At 37.7% G+C, this 13,060-nt stretch overlaps 1 protein-coding gene and 1 long non-coding RNA gene across 13 annotated transcripts in view; one reads left to right on the forward strand and one right to left on the reverse strand.

Moving 5' to 3' along the window:
• ART3 (ADP-ribosyltransferase 3 (inactive)) overlaps positions 1-10,747 on the forward strand; it is a 126,431-nt gene extending 115,684 nt beyond the window's left edge. For 5 of the 12 annotated variants that reach the window (XM_072941757.1, XM_072941755.1, XM_072941763.1 and 2 more), the window contains 9 exons: positions 902-934; positions 1,828-1,860; positions 2,850-2,879; positions 4,819-4,851; positions 5,458-5,490; positions 6,099-6,131; positions 7,420-7,452; positions 8,696-8,725; positions 10,360-10,747. In XM_072941757.1, the coding sequence (XP_072797858.1) occupies positions 902-934; positions 1,828-1,860; positions 2,850-2,879; positions 4,819-4,851; positions 5,458-5,490; positions 6,099-6,131; positions 7,420-7,452; positions 8,696-8,725; positions 10,360-10,493 (392 nt within the window). In that variant the 3' untranslated portion in view covers positions 10,494-10,747. The remainder of the gene's footprint in view (positions 1-901; positions 935-1,827; positions 1,861-2,849; positions 2,880-4,818; positions 4,852-5,457; positions 5,491-6,098; positions 6,132-7,419; positions 7,453-8,695; positions 8,726-10,359) is intronic. The other 7 variants (XM_072941796.1, XM_072941801.1, XM_072941786.1 and 4 more) reach the window with 7 other exon arrangements.
• LOC140686822 (uncharacterized) lies at positions 10,455-12,725 on the reverse strand. Its single transcript, XR_012060792.1, has 3 exons — positions 12,394-12,725; positions 11,541-11,621; positions 10,455-10,588 (listed from the first exon to the last, which is right to left on the reverse strand). It is a non-coding gene; the product is annotated as an uncharacterized lncRNA (long non-coding RNA).
• Positions 12,726-13,060: the final 335 nt, after the last annotated feature.

Raw genomic sequence — 13,060 nt, forward strand, 5'->3', positions numbered from 1 at the left:
AGACCTTCATGTGACATTCTGGAAAGCCCTCCATGGCTCATGCTGGCACCAGATCTAAACACCCTCTCACTGAATTTCTTGCCTTAACCATTGCTGGGCAGGCTAGCAGGTTCCCCTGTGTATGTCAGGTCTCAGGGGTGTCACTGCAGCACTCACGACTTTTTTCTAGGGCATCACAAGCAAGAAGACCTAGGGCCTTATAGAGGTATACCATTTGATGACCTGTTCCTCTTCTCCAAGAATTGTGAATTTCCTTACATACAGATCTGTGTTCTGGGGCAGAACAACTTTATTTCTCTGTATGAATGTAAAAGATATTTGTTCATATATTCAAGGATCTTGAAGATCTGATTGAGATTCTTTGTTCCTCTAGATAGCAATTGTCATGGTAAAGGGATAGGTTAGCTGTTGAGAAGGACATTTCATATCTGAAGAGAGGATTAATTAAACAGACAGATAAATTTTCTCCTAATTTTTGCAGACTAATCATAGAATAGGATCATACCATGTTAGCTTTGGATGGAACTTTGAAGGTCATTTGAAGCAGTCTCTCAGTAAAAGATACAGATAAGGAAACTGAATTCCAGAAATGTTAGATGTTTTATCTAGATCTACTACTGTTTGGTGACTGTACTATGAATATAAAAATGTATTTTGTGTGTGTATTTATTTATTTTTACCGGAAGTACTGGGGATTGAACCCAGGACCTTGTGCAGGCTAGGCACCTACTCTACCACTGAGCTGTACCCTCCCAACAAAAATGTAATTTGCTTCCCACTAAATTGTAAATCAGACAGACTAGGAGCTGACAGATTAGATTACCAATAGCCATAGACTAATTTGAAATCTTTAGTAGGATAGATTGTGTCTAACTAATAAAGCTTTATCTTTATGTTTCAGGACTGAAAACTGCAAATTGTGTTGAGAACATGGGTAAGATATGCTTTCACGTTCTGTCTCTGTAATGGGAACTTTATCAGTGCTATTTCTCACAGGTATAGGTCGGGGCCACTCCACCAGACTGTCATACTGTCTGCCAAAATTTTCTCAAGGCTGAGTTATGCCTCTGCTACCACCTTTTCAGGTGAGGGTGCAGGAGCCTCCCACCCTAGCCTTGCCTGTGGCTGTCCTCTAAAACAGTACAGTTGTCTCGGGCATGCAGGGACCATGTCAGTCTGGCCCTAGCTTATCATTACAGGAGCTTAAGGACTCCTGAGTACCCCTACTTGACTCCTGTGTACAGAGCTAGACTCTCATTCCTGTGTTTGGACATGTTGGGAAGTAGTATTTGGGAGACTGATGAAGGAATAGAGTAAATAGGGCTCAAGGGGAAGGAGTGGTAACATGGCCTGTCTCGGCTTTCTCAGGGAAAACAGGAGGGTGTAACCGAAAATAGTCTCTCTCAGAGGACCACAGGGAAGACTTGGGACGATAAACAAGAATTCTCCGACTATTAAGGAGCAGCATTATCAAATTAGACCCAACAGATTTCAACCAGAGTTGACAGAAAACGGCTTGGCATGATACATGCTTTGGGTGGATCCTTTTGAAGATTTCCTTATTAAAAAGTTTGAAAATAAGGGTCCATTTCTAGCTGTCTTCCTGGCTAGTTTTTCTATGAATTCTTCTTCAGATAATTAAAATGAATCTACATCCATTTGTTTTTGAGATTGAAATTTTATATTTCTCATATTGCCATATTTTGCATGTATCCTGAATGTAAGCTAACTCAAATCTTTATTATTAATAAGCACTTTAAAATAGCCTGAACCTGACATTCACATCTGTGTATAGTAATATGTAATGAAAACATATTTGTATTTCAGAATATTTTCAACCTATCTATGTCTACAATCCTGGTAAGAATGCTCTAATTTTTAAAAATAATCCTTATGTGGATCTTTAATAGCTCTTTCCTGCTCAGCAAATCAGTTCTTAGCTGAAGAAAAAGAGTACTTTGTACGATTGAAGGAGTAACATGGCAGATGTAAGAGGGGGAAAAAGAATCTATTCTGGGGAAATCTACCTCCCTGCAAATGAGAGAGTTGGCTCTCTGGAGAACTGAACAACATGGAAACATTCTGAGAAATAAAGTTAGTCAGACTTGAAGAGCTAGTTGTTCTTGACAGGTCTGAAGCCTCTTATATATAGTTCTGTATTCAGTTACTGAGATTAGCCTGTGTGACACCAAACATTTAGATGAAAGTAGAATTGGTCATTTGCCTCTCTGAAATAACCTGATGTTTGGTATCATTTGACTAAAACATCTGGGTGATTAGATGCTTTTTTCACCTTACAATAAGTTTCCACTTACAGTAATATGGCCCAAATCATTTCTTTGCATTTAAGTTCCTTATTTTGTATTTGGCCCATGTAGTTACAATAGGTTTTTCCTTATTGAAGAGAGAAAAGTGGCCTTTCCTTAAGCATGCAGTTTATTTGATGTTTGGAAGATATTTCCTGTCCTGATGTGAAACATTTCATGCCTCTGAGGACTTGCTTAGTAACACTTCTTACTGGCCCAGTGCAGCCACAAGTTTTACTAGTCACTTTACAAGGACTTCAACTAGTCCTTCAAGACAGACATTTTTCTAGCTTGTGGAGACCCCTGCGAAACTCATTATACGTGATAGTTTTTCTTAGTAGGAGGAGCCAGAGGAGCGTTCAGCCCAATTAGCCAAAGTACATTTAGACTGTGGCTGACACTTAAATTTAGTAGCATATTTTACTGGGTGTATCAAGTGGATATTTATGCCATATTACCTGAAAATAGTTTTGCTATAACTGTGGTAACCCCCAATTACTTTATTCTATTGTTGAAACTGGTAAGTTTCTTTTTTTAACTTAGATGAGAAAAACCAGAAGCTTGAAGACCCTGGTAAGACATTTTCATAAACTCTTGGGGCTTAACATTTGCCAGGCTGCTCCCTTAGGGGCGAGAGCAATTGGGCATGGCATGGTAATACCAAGTGGGAAGAAGGCAAAACGCAACTTAGCTTACCAGTTTGGTATATTTTGTTATATTAGAGACCCTCCTGAGTTCCAGATAGATCTCTTCATAAGGACAACATAGCAGCTCTCTCTGTGTCTCCGTCTAACGATCCATAGGTCACCCAGCAAAGCAGTTAGACAAGACATGAGGAACGTTCCGAAAAACCTGTTATTTTCTGCTTTATGCTACCTGTTACATGGATAGAAGGTGTAACTGATTATTCCACAAACAATAGTAACCTAGGATGTCCCTCAGAGGCATAAAAAAATGGTATTTTTTTCTAAGTTATAATGACTTTATATATGTATATATATTTCTGTTTCTAACAATCTGAGTAACAGATGCTATTAGCTATATCTATTTGATTATTTAATATGTTCCAAAGTATGATGCATTCCCAAGTTTTTTTTGTCTTTTAAAAATTACATTCTTCAAGGGTGCTGGGACAGAAACGCTCATAAATTACTTGTGAGACTATAAGCTGGAACTTTTCTGGAGGACAGTTTCTATAGTATGTATCAGTAGCCTTAAACATATCCATACCATGCATGACTGGGACATTGTGCTCTACACCAGAAATTGACACATTATAATTGACTGTACTTCAATTAAAAAAAAATCCATACCTTTTAACCTAGCAACACTTTTAAATATTTGTCCTAAGGAAATAAACATAAAAATTTGTGTACGAAATATGTACAGAAATGTTTATGCAGTGTTATGGTAGCCAAAATTGATAAATAACGTTAGTGTCCAACAGTTGACTATTGTTAAATAAATTATATTCGTATTATGAAACACCAACCAACTTAAAAGCCATGTTTTTGAAAAATATTTAAAGATATGAGAGGGGGGAGGGTATAGTTCAAGTGGTAGAGCACATGCTTAGCATGCACAAGGTCCTGGGTTCAATCCCCAGTACTGCCTGTAAACATAAATAAATAAACCTAATTACCTCCTCCTCCCCCCCCAAAACACTAAAAAACATATGAGAAAGCAGTTATAATACAATGGCAATGAAAATAGAATATAAAATAGCATATGGAGTATAATATCAACTTTATTTTAAAATGTCAAAAGGTACAAACTTCCAGTTATAAATAAGTACAGGGGATATAATGTACAACATGACTATAGTTACCACTGCTGTATGGTTATTGTTAAGAGAATAGATCCTAAGAGTTCTTACCGCAAGGGGAAAAATTTTTTTTCTTTCTTTTTTTTAAATCTCTGTGAGATGCTGGATGTTAACTAAACTTATTGTGATAATTATTTCACAATATATGTAAATCAAGTTATTATGCTGTATACCTTGAATTATACAGTGTTGTATGTCAGTTATATCTCAATAAAACAGGAAAATGCTAAAAAATGTATATGTGCATATACATATAGCAAAGAGGCTGAAAGGAAATATACCAAAATATTAAGAATGAGTAGCTCTGATATCTGAGATTATGAGTAATTTTTAATAATATCCTGTGTTTCTTCAAATTATCTGTAATTATATTACTTACATAATCAAGAAGTTTTATTTTTAAAAAGTAAATCATGACAAATGTAGATCCTAGTCTTTGGGCTGAATATTAAAACAAAACAAAAACAAGAGCTTATTTTGCTTAAGATAGGAGAGATCCTGGGTCACTAGTCATAATTCTCACCATAATTCAGCTACCAGTGGGTTAAATCATCTTCTCTTTTACCCTGTTCCCTGCCATTTCTCAAAGCTTTTGGAGTTTTGCACTGTAAATAGCCATATAAATATAAACTTAAAATTTCAAGCTGATTGCATTCATCACTAAATAATTCTTTTTTTTATCTTTAGGAATGAAAAACCAGGAGTCCACTGACTTACCTGGTAAGTGATCTTTTACTCACTCTCTGAGACCAGCTGCAAGGTTAGAAGGACACACGAGGACTCCTAGAACGAGGGACATAACTGACATGGAGAGGTTGAGGAATGGGTTAAGCCAAAACAGAGGGACTCTAGCTGTTGAGACCTCATTGTATCCCATCAGTAATGTGCCAAGCGCTTTTATGATGTATCACCTTTAATCATCACTTACTACAAACCTACAAGGTACTTCTTTGGCATAAATAAGGAAATGAAGGTCAGCGGGATTAAGCCTTCCCAATCATAGAGCTCGTAACTATAATGACACTAGAACTAAACCAAGCAGAGTCAATACTGTTTCATTTAAAATCCAGTGTACTAGGACTGCCTTAGGAAAATAAGGTTGGAGGGATATAGTCCACATCATGAAGTTTTTGAAATCCAGCATAAGGAGTTTGGGTTTTGTCCAGTTAGAGAATGAAGAGCAATTGAAAGGTGTTTTTGTTGTTACTGCTTTCTTTTTCCTTTTTTTTTTTAAGAGTTAAAGATGGGAGAGGTATAGACAAAAGGGAGTATTAACAATGCAAGATAATTGATTAACACTAACTAGTAATTCATTTCTGTCTTTAGGTATGAAGGGCCAAGAAGCCACCCAAATACCTGGTAAGACAGTTTTATTTACTCTGTGGGCTCAAGTGTGAGATGAGAAAGATTCTCCCAGTTATTAAAGAGAATATTGTCATGAGACTGTTATTCAGTAGTATTTCCTTTACAGCTGCCTGCCAGTCGTTTTACAAAGATTTAGCTGGGGAATAGAGTAGAAAAAGTGCCGTTCCTCCCTAGTGTTTATGTGTTTCTGGAGCAGGAAAGTTAGCTTTATTGGGGGCATGGCTGAAGGCAAGGCTGCTGGGACCTGGATGAATGCAGTCCAGCCTTAGATTTCACAGCTAAAGGTTCTCAGTAGAAACTTCAGCTTCGTGCAGAAGCTGTTAGCATTGGCTAACATCGCGGCATCTAGGATCTCCAGGTAACTAAACATTGTATTCTCCTGCCAGACTCAGTGAGGCGCCATGGCAGAAGGCTCCTGAGCTTGGCGTGGATTTGCACAGTGAGGGTTCATGTAGCCAGAACTTTTAAGTAAAAAGCCAAAAACTACAGTACAGTGGGACCCTTGGCACTTACATCACTTGAGCTCATCAGACAAGAAAGAGTTTGGAAATTGTACTCACTGGAGCAAAGTTCAAGTCACTAAAAATTTCTTTCTCGTTTAGGAATGAAAATTCCAGAACCTTTTTCATTACCTGGTAAGCAGTGTTAGGCGTGTGAGAGAGGAAGCTGCCAGTTTGGGGAGTACAGACATAGTTGTCACCATTAGATACACAGGGGAGGCTAAGTACTTTGCACAAGATCACATAAGTGAGTGAAGGACCCAAGTCTCTTAACTTAGGACCAAATACCTATTCCTTAAGACTTGTGGTTCCTCAAGTGTTTTTCCAGGATATTTATCATGGTAGATGTAACCTACCTTTAATAGATAACCATGAAAACAGGTATTTTAAAAAGTGTCACTGAGGGCAAGGCCTTTGAGGGGCCTTGAGTGTCTGTGGTCAGAGAAACTGAACAGTGTGACTCCCGTCAAGTTCCTCAAGAGCCTCAGAACTTATGCTTATAGGAGATGGAAAAAAAAAGGCCCTCAAACTTAATTTTTTTTCCTGAGGCAAGAAGTTTTAAAAAAAAAAGTGGACATGATCCAACATTTTACCAGAGAACTATGGACAGTAATAAGTAATAGCACTTCTCTGTGCCTCAGAATTGTCATCCTTTAAACGTGGCTAACACATGTTACCCTTACCTTATGGAAATATCTTAAGGATTATAAAAACGCAGAATCTCAGGGTGCAGTCCCCCATCCAGTGCTTAAATCCTTTCTTCCCAGTTCATGTAGTGTTTTGAAAATAATTTTTGGTAGGTTTTGTTATTTTGCAATCATCATCTGTTAAGTAAATTAGATTTTTGGCATCTGCTAAATTACATCCATTCATATAGTGCTGAGCTTTGCCTCACATTGCTGTCTTTGGATCCTGCATGCTGTGTGCAGAAACAGCAGTTCCCAGTTTATTACCTAAAGCCCTGACAGGCCCAGAAGAGGTTCCAGCAACACTTTTATATTCACCCAGATACTGTGAACTGATGGACTGATTTGGCCACAGCTTTGAAGTGAACCTCTAATGACACCCATGACAATTTGTGTGTACCACATCTCTAGCTCGCTGGACCTGAGTTTGACACCTTACTAGGCACACAGGTTGTCTGAGAGGCAGCTGCTGTGGAGTATGGGGGGATGAGCATGGGCTGTGTAGACTGACAGACCCAGCTTCTTCTCTCCTCTGCCATTTCTTCTGGGTTACTTTGTGTAAGTTACCTCAGTTTTCTGCACCTCTGCTTCCATGTCTGAAAATGAAGAAAACTTCTGTCTTGCAGGGCTGATTAAAGTCCTAATGAGATAAAGTACTGGCAAAATGAATGGTGCTTTAAAATAGTAGTAAATGTTAGCTGCCTTTATTACTATCTGAAAATCTCTTTCTCATTTAGGAACAAAAATGCTACAACCGGATGAAAAACCTGGTAATAAATTCTTTACTAGGGGTGGAGGCACCGTCGGGTACTGAGTCCTTATCATAATCATTTAGTTCAGTCTTAAGAGGTCTGGGGAGAGGACACTTGAGCTGTACAGCTTCTAACATCCCAGTCTGCAAGCCAGAGGGGGAAAACTTGAGAACTCCTTTCAGTGTGAGCAGCAGATTGCTATTATGGCTCTCTGGGCCAAACAGAGAAGGCACTTGACCTGAAACTGGAGCAGTTGGCTTCTAGCTGCGTCTGACTCCTCCATAATGGGGCAGAAATATCATCAGAGAGGTGTGTGTGAGAACCATGCAGCGTGGACCATCCGTTCTGTGCTCCTCGCTGCACTCTCCATGTCCTCCAGCAAAAGGGCCACTCAGTTTTGCTGAGACTATTCTGTATGGTGCCCTCTCCTAGAAAGCTGTGTGTAGTGCAGGCTTTTTTAAAGGTGGTGTCAAAACATTTACACAGGATCTCATACAATCCAGTGAGAGAAATACTGTTACCGCCATTTCAGAAATGAAGACATGGAATATAGGAATGTTAAAGAACCTGTAAAAGGCTAGAATGAGACAGTCAGGACTCAAGCTTTTCAAGTTTTGTTTATTTTTTGTCACATGACACCAGTCTTCCAGCCAGATTTAGTTATAAAAATACACTTCTAATCTGGGCTCCCAGAAGTGGCATTTGGTCTCACATCCATCAAAATATGGCAATATTGTAATATTTCAATGCTAAGCACACACTTGGAGGTAGAATAGCATAGTAATTAAGCAGACATTTTGAAATCAGGCATTGCTACCACTGATTACCTTTGTGACTTTATGCAAGTTTTGGGGAACATCTGTTTAATATGGATAACTCTGCTACCTACGAGGACTATAAGAAGCACAGGTGACAGTGTGCATAAAGCATCTGTGACACATAGTAAGGACTCAGTAAGTGGTAGGTATTATGATTGTGCTTGGGAATCTGAGTTCAATATGTAGAAAAAATACTTTTCTGTAAACAAAAATTTAACCTTTATTTTAATGGAAACACATACATGGTAGAAAAGAAAAAAAATTCCAAAGCGTAAAAGGAGCAAAACCCTCCCCGCAATCCCACACATACCTCTAAACCTAATACCCTGTCCCTCATCCCACACTGAGAGATAACCACGTTTGCTTAATCATTTAATCAGATTTTTCTCTTTGGGATAAATAGGTATACAATGCAATTAACTCAAAATCTGTTTGTATTTTAGAAGATGAAAGTCAAGCTATCAACAATCCTAGTAAGAAATCTCTTTTCCTTAGTTGATAACTGTCTGTTTCTGCAGTACAGAAAAACTGAGAAACTAATTTTTTCTCAATAAAAGGAACAAAATCTCAAGAGTTGAAAGCATCATAACAGAATATACTGTCACACCAAATGCTTGTCTGTGAGAATGGCTGGGGGCAGCCTGACTTCGCCTCTGAGTCAGTCACTTTGAACTGTGTAGAGAGACTGCTTTTTAGAGCAATGGTTCTTCAACCCTGTCAACCCAGTTCTCCATTTTTAGAAGAAATATTTTATAAAGCTATCCTGAAATAAGATTAATAGATAAGACCCACTTGCACCCATAAAAAATCAATATAATGTCCCAACTATAATTTATAATAAAAGTTATATACATTTCAATATGTAAATACCTAGATTATTCTAGAAGACATAATGAAGTCATCAGATGATTGTATTTACTTACACAAATAAATTTGGATTTGAGAGGACTGGAAGCTATTCATGAAAGTGTAAGAAAATGAAAGTGAAGAAATACCGTGGGCACTAGATAGAAACTGTTAAAACTGTCCAAAAATATTTTGCTTATATGTGAAACTGACTTAGGTTCTGGGTTTGAGCATTACAGCTTTTTGACTTACATGTGTGTCTAGCAGTGCATTTGAAACTTATATGGAAGTGAGTCAGTTTTTCATTGTGCAAGACTCTCCAGAGCATTGCAGGATACTAGCTCTCTACTTCCACCTCACTGTTGTGACAGTCAAAGAATACCTTGACAAATTTCCAAACTGCCTTTTAAGAGGCAGGACTGCCCCCTTGAGAACCACTGCTCTCGAGTAACAAAGTAAAGCATGAGTGCATCTGCTAGTCTGTTTTCCCCATCTGTATATGTATACCTAACTGCATGTTTATGATTATGGCAAGTAAATTCATAATGAGTTGAAGGTTTTTATAACATACACTGGCTGTTTCTCTCAACTTCACTTATGAAATCTGAGTGGTGATCATTTAGATATTTCCAGTCACTCTTCCCTTGTAGTCTGAAACCAAAACATAGCCAGAAGTCAGATGTGTGCATTTAAGGGCAGTGTGAAACAGACCATCCTGAGATGGCTGGATTCCACTGTTCCTCTCCACTAGTTCAGATGAAAGGGAAGTAGTTTTCTCCAGAGTAGTGTTTTATGTATAGAGAGAAAAAATTAATTTATCAGCTTGGAGGGCTTATTAGTGTTTAAAAATGCAGCTATATTCCATTGTATATTGGCAGAATATGCAGGTGAAATGCACTATCTTACTTGAAATAGAAAAGACACTGGAGTAAACTTTATCTTACATGTATATAATGAAAATTTAACATAGGTTAAGAAATTCTAGACAACTTGTGCAACAAAAAATTATCTGTCTACATACTTAAAAAGCCTGTGGAGTCCTAGATAAAACCCAGATTAGCACACTTTGATGATATATGAAAATAGAGCCCAAAAATCTGTAATGAACTATGTTTATTTTAAAATTGTTCCTGGTTAGAAGTATTTCATGTAAGTTTCTAACTCAACTTGTATGTCTGTTTACATATTCAGGATGTATGGCATAGGTGGATGAAACTTGGTATTAAAAATGACATGTGTCAATGACTGTTCTCATTAACAGCTCCAGCTCCAGCTCCAGTTCCAGGTCCCAAAAGCCATCCCTCTGCATCTTCTGGCAAAATGCTCCTTCCAATATTTGGAACATTCATCACTTTAATCAGCGGTTCTGCTATAAATCTCTTTGTTGCTCTGTAGTCTGATACATTTCTTTATTTCCTGAAATACACTACAGGCATCCGGCAGCAATCATCAGAAAGAATGATGTATTTTTCAATTGTTGGGCAAGTCAGCTGATAAAATGAGAATTGCATATTTGTTATTCACCTCTCAAATTCAGAAAGTTAATCCAAATGTCATAGAATTCATTTTTCACTTATTTCTATATTAATCTTATGATTACAAAAAAACTGTGTACTTTTAATTCAATATCAATAAAAACTTTAAAATTATTGATACAATTTTAGAATTACCAGATACTAAAATATCAATATTGGTGGTTCATATGATTTTTAGAGCTTTTTTAAAATCATTTTTTTCAACTTAACATATCTGTACTGTTTGTTTCTAAGAACAGTTTAGAGCTTTAGCTTTTTAAACTTACATAGTTATCAAAGGAATTAAGCCAACTGCAAAGTATCAACAGAATGCAGTAATCCAGTCATAAAGGACAGTCAGATGTGCTTACACATATATAAGAAATCAGTCATCTAAGTTATAATTAGTTCATTTCTGTCTTTTTTTTTTTTTTTAGATTCCACATGTAAGTGTTATATGGTATTTTTCTTTCTGGCTTTCTTTACTTAGAATGACTGTCTCCAAGTCCATCCATGTTGCTGCAGAGGGCATTATTTCATTCTTTTTTATGGCTGAGTAGTAGTCCATTGCATACACATACTACACCTCCATCCAGTCATCTATTGATGGACATTTGGGTTGTTCCCATGTTTTGGCTATTGTAAGTAGTGCTGCTGTGAACACTGGGGTGCATGTGTCTTTTTGAATTATATTTTTCTCCGGGAGTGAGACTGCTGGGTATGTGCCCAGGAGTGAGACTGCTGGATCATTTGGTAAGTTTGTTTTTAGTTTTTTAAGGAAGCTCCATAGTGGCTGCACCAATTTACATTCCTACCAGCAGTGTAGAAGGGTTCCCCTTTTTTGCCACCCTCTCCAGCATTTACCATTTATACACTTTTTAATGATGGCCAATATGAACTACTGAATTTTTAAAGGTGTTCCACTCACCTTTAAAGGATCACTTTGTCTTCAAATAGTGTATTCTTTCAGTGTCTTCATTTTCCTTCAGTATATGAACGCTTTATATTTCTACAAACACAACAGTTTACCAAGTATTTCACATACACAGTTCCCAACTTGAACCTCATGTTAACCCAGGAAGGCAGACAGTACTGAATGAATATGTATGCTCAATAAGCAAGGAAAAAATGAGGTTATACAATATAGTACTCTTTCCCCAAGGTATTGTGGTTGAATAGTTAACTGATTTAGGCATGGGCTTTGGTAACTAGTACTTGTTTTACACTGCCAGTGTTTCAAAAAGGACTTAGGGTGACCTTCAAAGGTACAGAAGAGCTACATAAAATCTAAACTAGGTCTTAGAGGGTTCAGTGTGCTTTAATTCTACCAATTACGTCTCTTCACGAATTCAGAACTTTCAGTGGACTACCCACAAGAACCATTAGCCAGTTCACAGAATTTATGTAAATTTTGCTGGAGAACATAACTTAGTCCTGAGGCCAAAGTGGTGGGTCTTTCCTTCTGTCCACTCAAGTCTAGAACTTGTTACCATTTGCTTGGAACACACTTCAGGTATAGACCAAGTCCAGTTGTCTAACCAGCTACATGAACAAGGACCACAGGCCTGACTTACACATGTAGTCACCAGAAGGATCAACACTTAGGAGGCAAATTGGGCCTGCCTTTAAAAGGCAGATCCCGAGCATAAGCTAGGGCTGGTGAAATTAGAAACCTAACAATATCAGAGCACAGAAAGTGAAAGACTAGAGAAGTGACCATGGTCTGCATGATTAGCCATCTATCCAGTAGAGAATGTGGTTCAATGAATAACAATTCTCACCTGTTACATCAACAACTCTATACAGTAAGAGGATGCGCAGAGGGACAAACTCCTTCCACATTCACCTCCGTGAGTAAGAAGGCTGGAAGTGCTTATCTTCTGGGCCAAGGAGAAAACAGACAAGGAGAGAAAAAAATCCTCTCCCAACGCTGTTGGAATTGCAAAGCGTAGGAAAGTATGACAAAAGGGTGATACAGAGAATAGTGTAACAAGTTTGCATGTTATAAACTTGTAAAAGTGGCTACAAACCTCTAGATGCTAACATGGAAAGAAATAGAATAAGTTTCAAAGTACCCAGTCTCCTATACAACTATTAACCTTGTCTGCATCTGAACAAGAAATTCCTTCAGTGGGATCTCAGAGGATGGCCTCTGGATATACAGTGCATCACACTCAACATCCTCATAATAAACACAGCAGCAGAGTTCACGGGGCTGTTTTTTAGAACACTGCTCATCATAAGCTAAAGCATTATGCAGAAATGCAAAATTGAAACATTCCAAGAAGGGCCGAAAGGATGCAGCCCAGGTGTGCAGTTCGGTAGTCAGAAAAATTTTAAAATTACCTAGTTAAGGAATCACTACTGCACGTTACCATGTCTAATTCAGATTTTCCAGTCTTTTCAGATACTAATGATGTATTAGAGAATTCTTTATGCTAGATGATA

The sequence above is a fragment of the Vicugna pacos genome, chromosome 2 (genome assembly GCF_048564905.1).
Source record: "Vicugna pacos chromosome 2, VicPac4, whole genome shotgun sequence".
Taxonomy (NCBI): Eukaryota; Metazoa; Chordata; class Mammalia; order Artiodactyla; family Camelidae; genus Vicugna; species Vicugna pacos.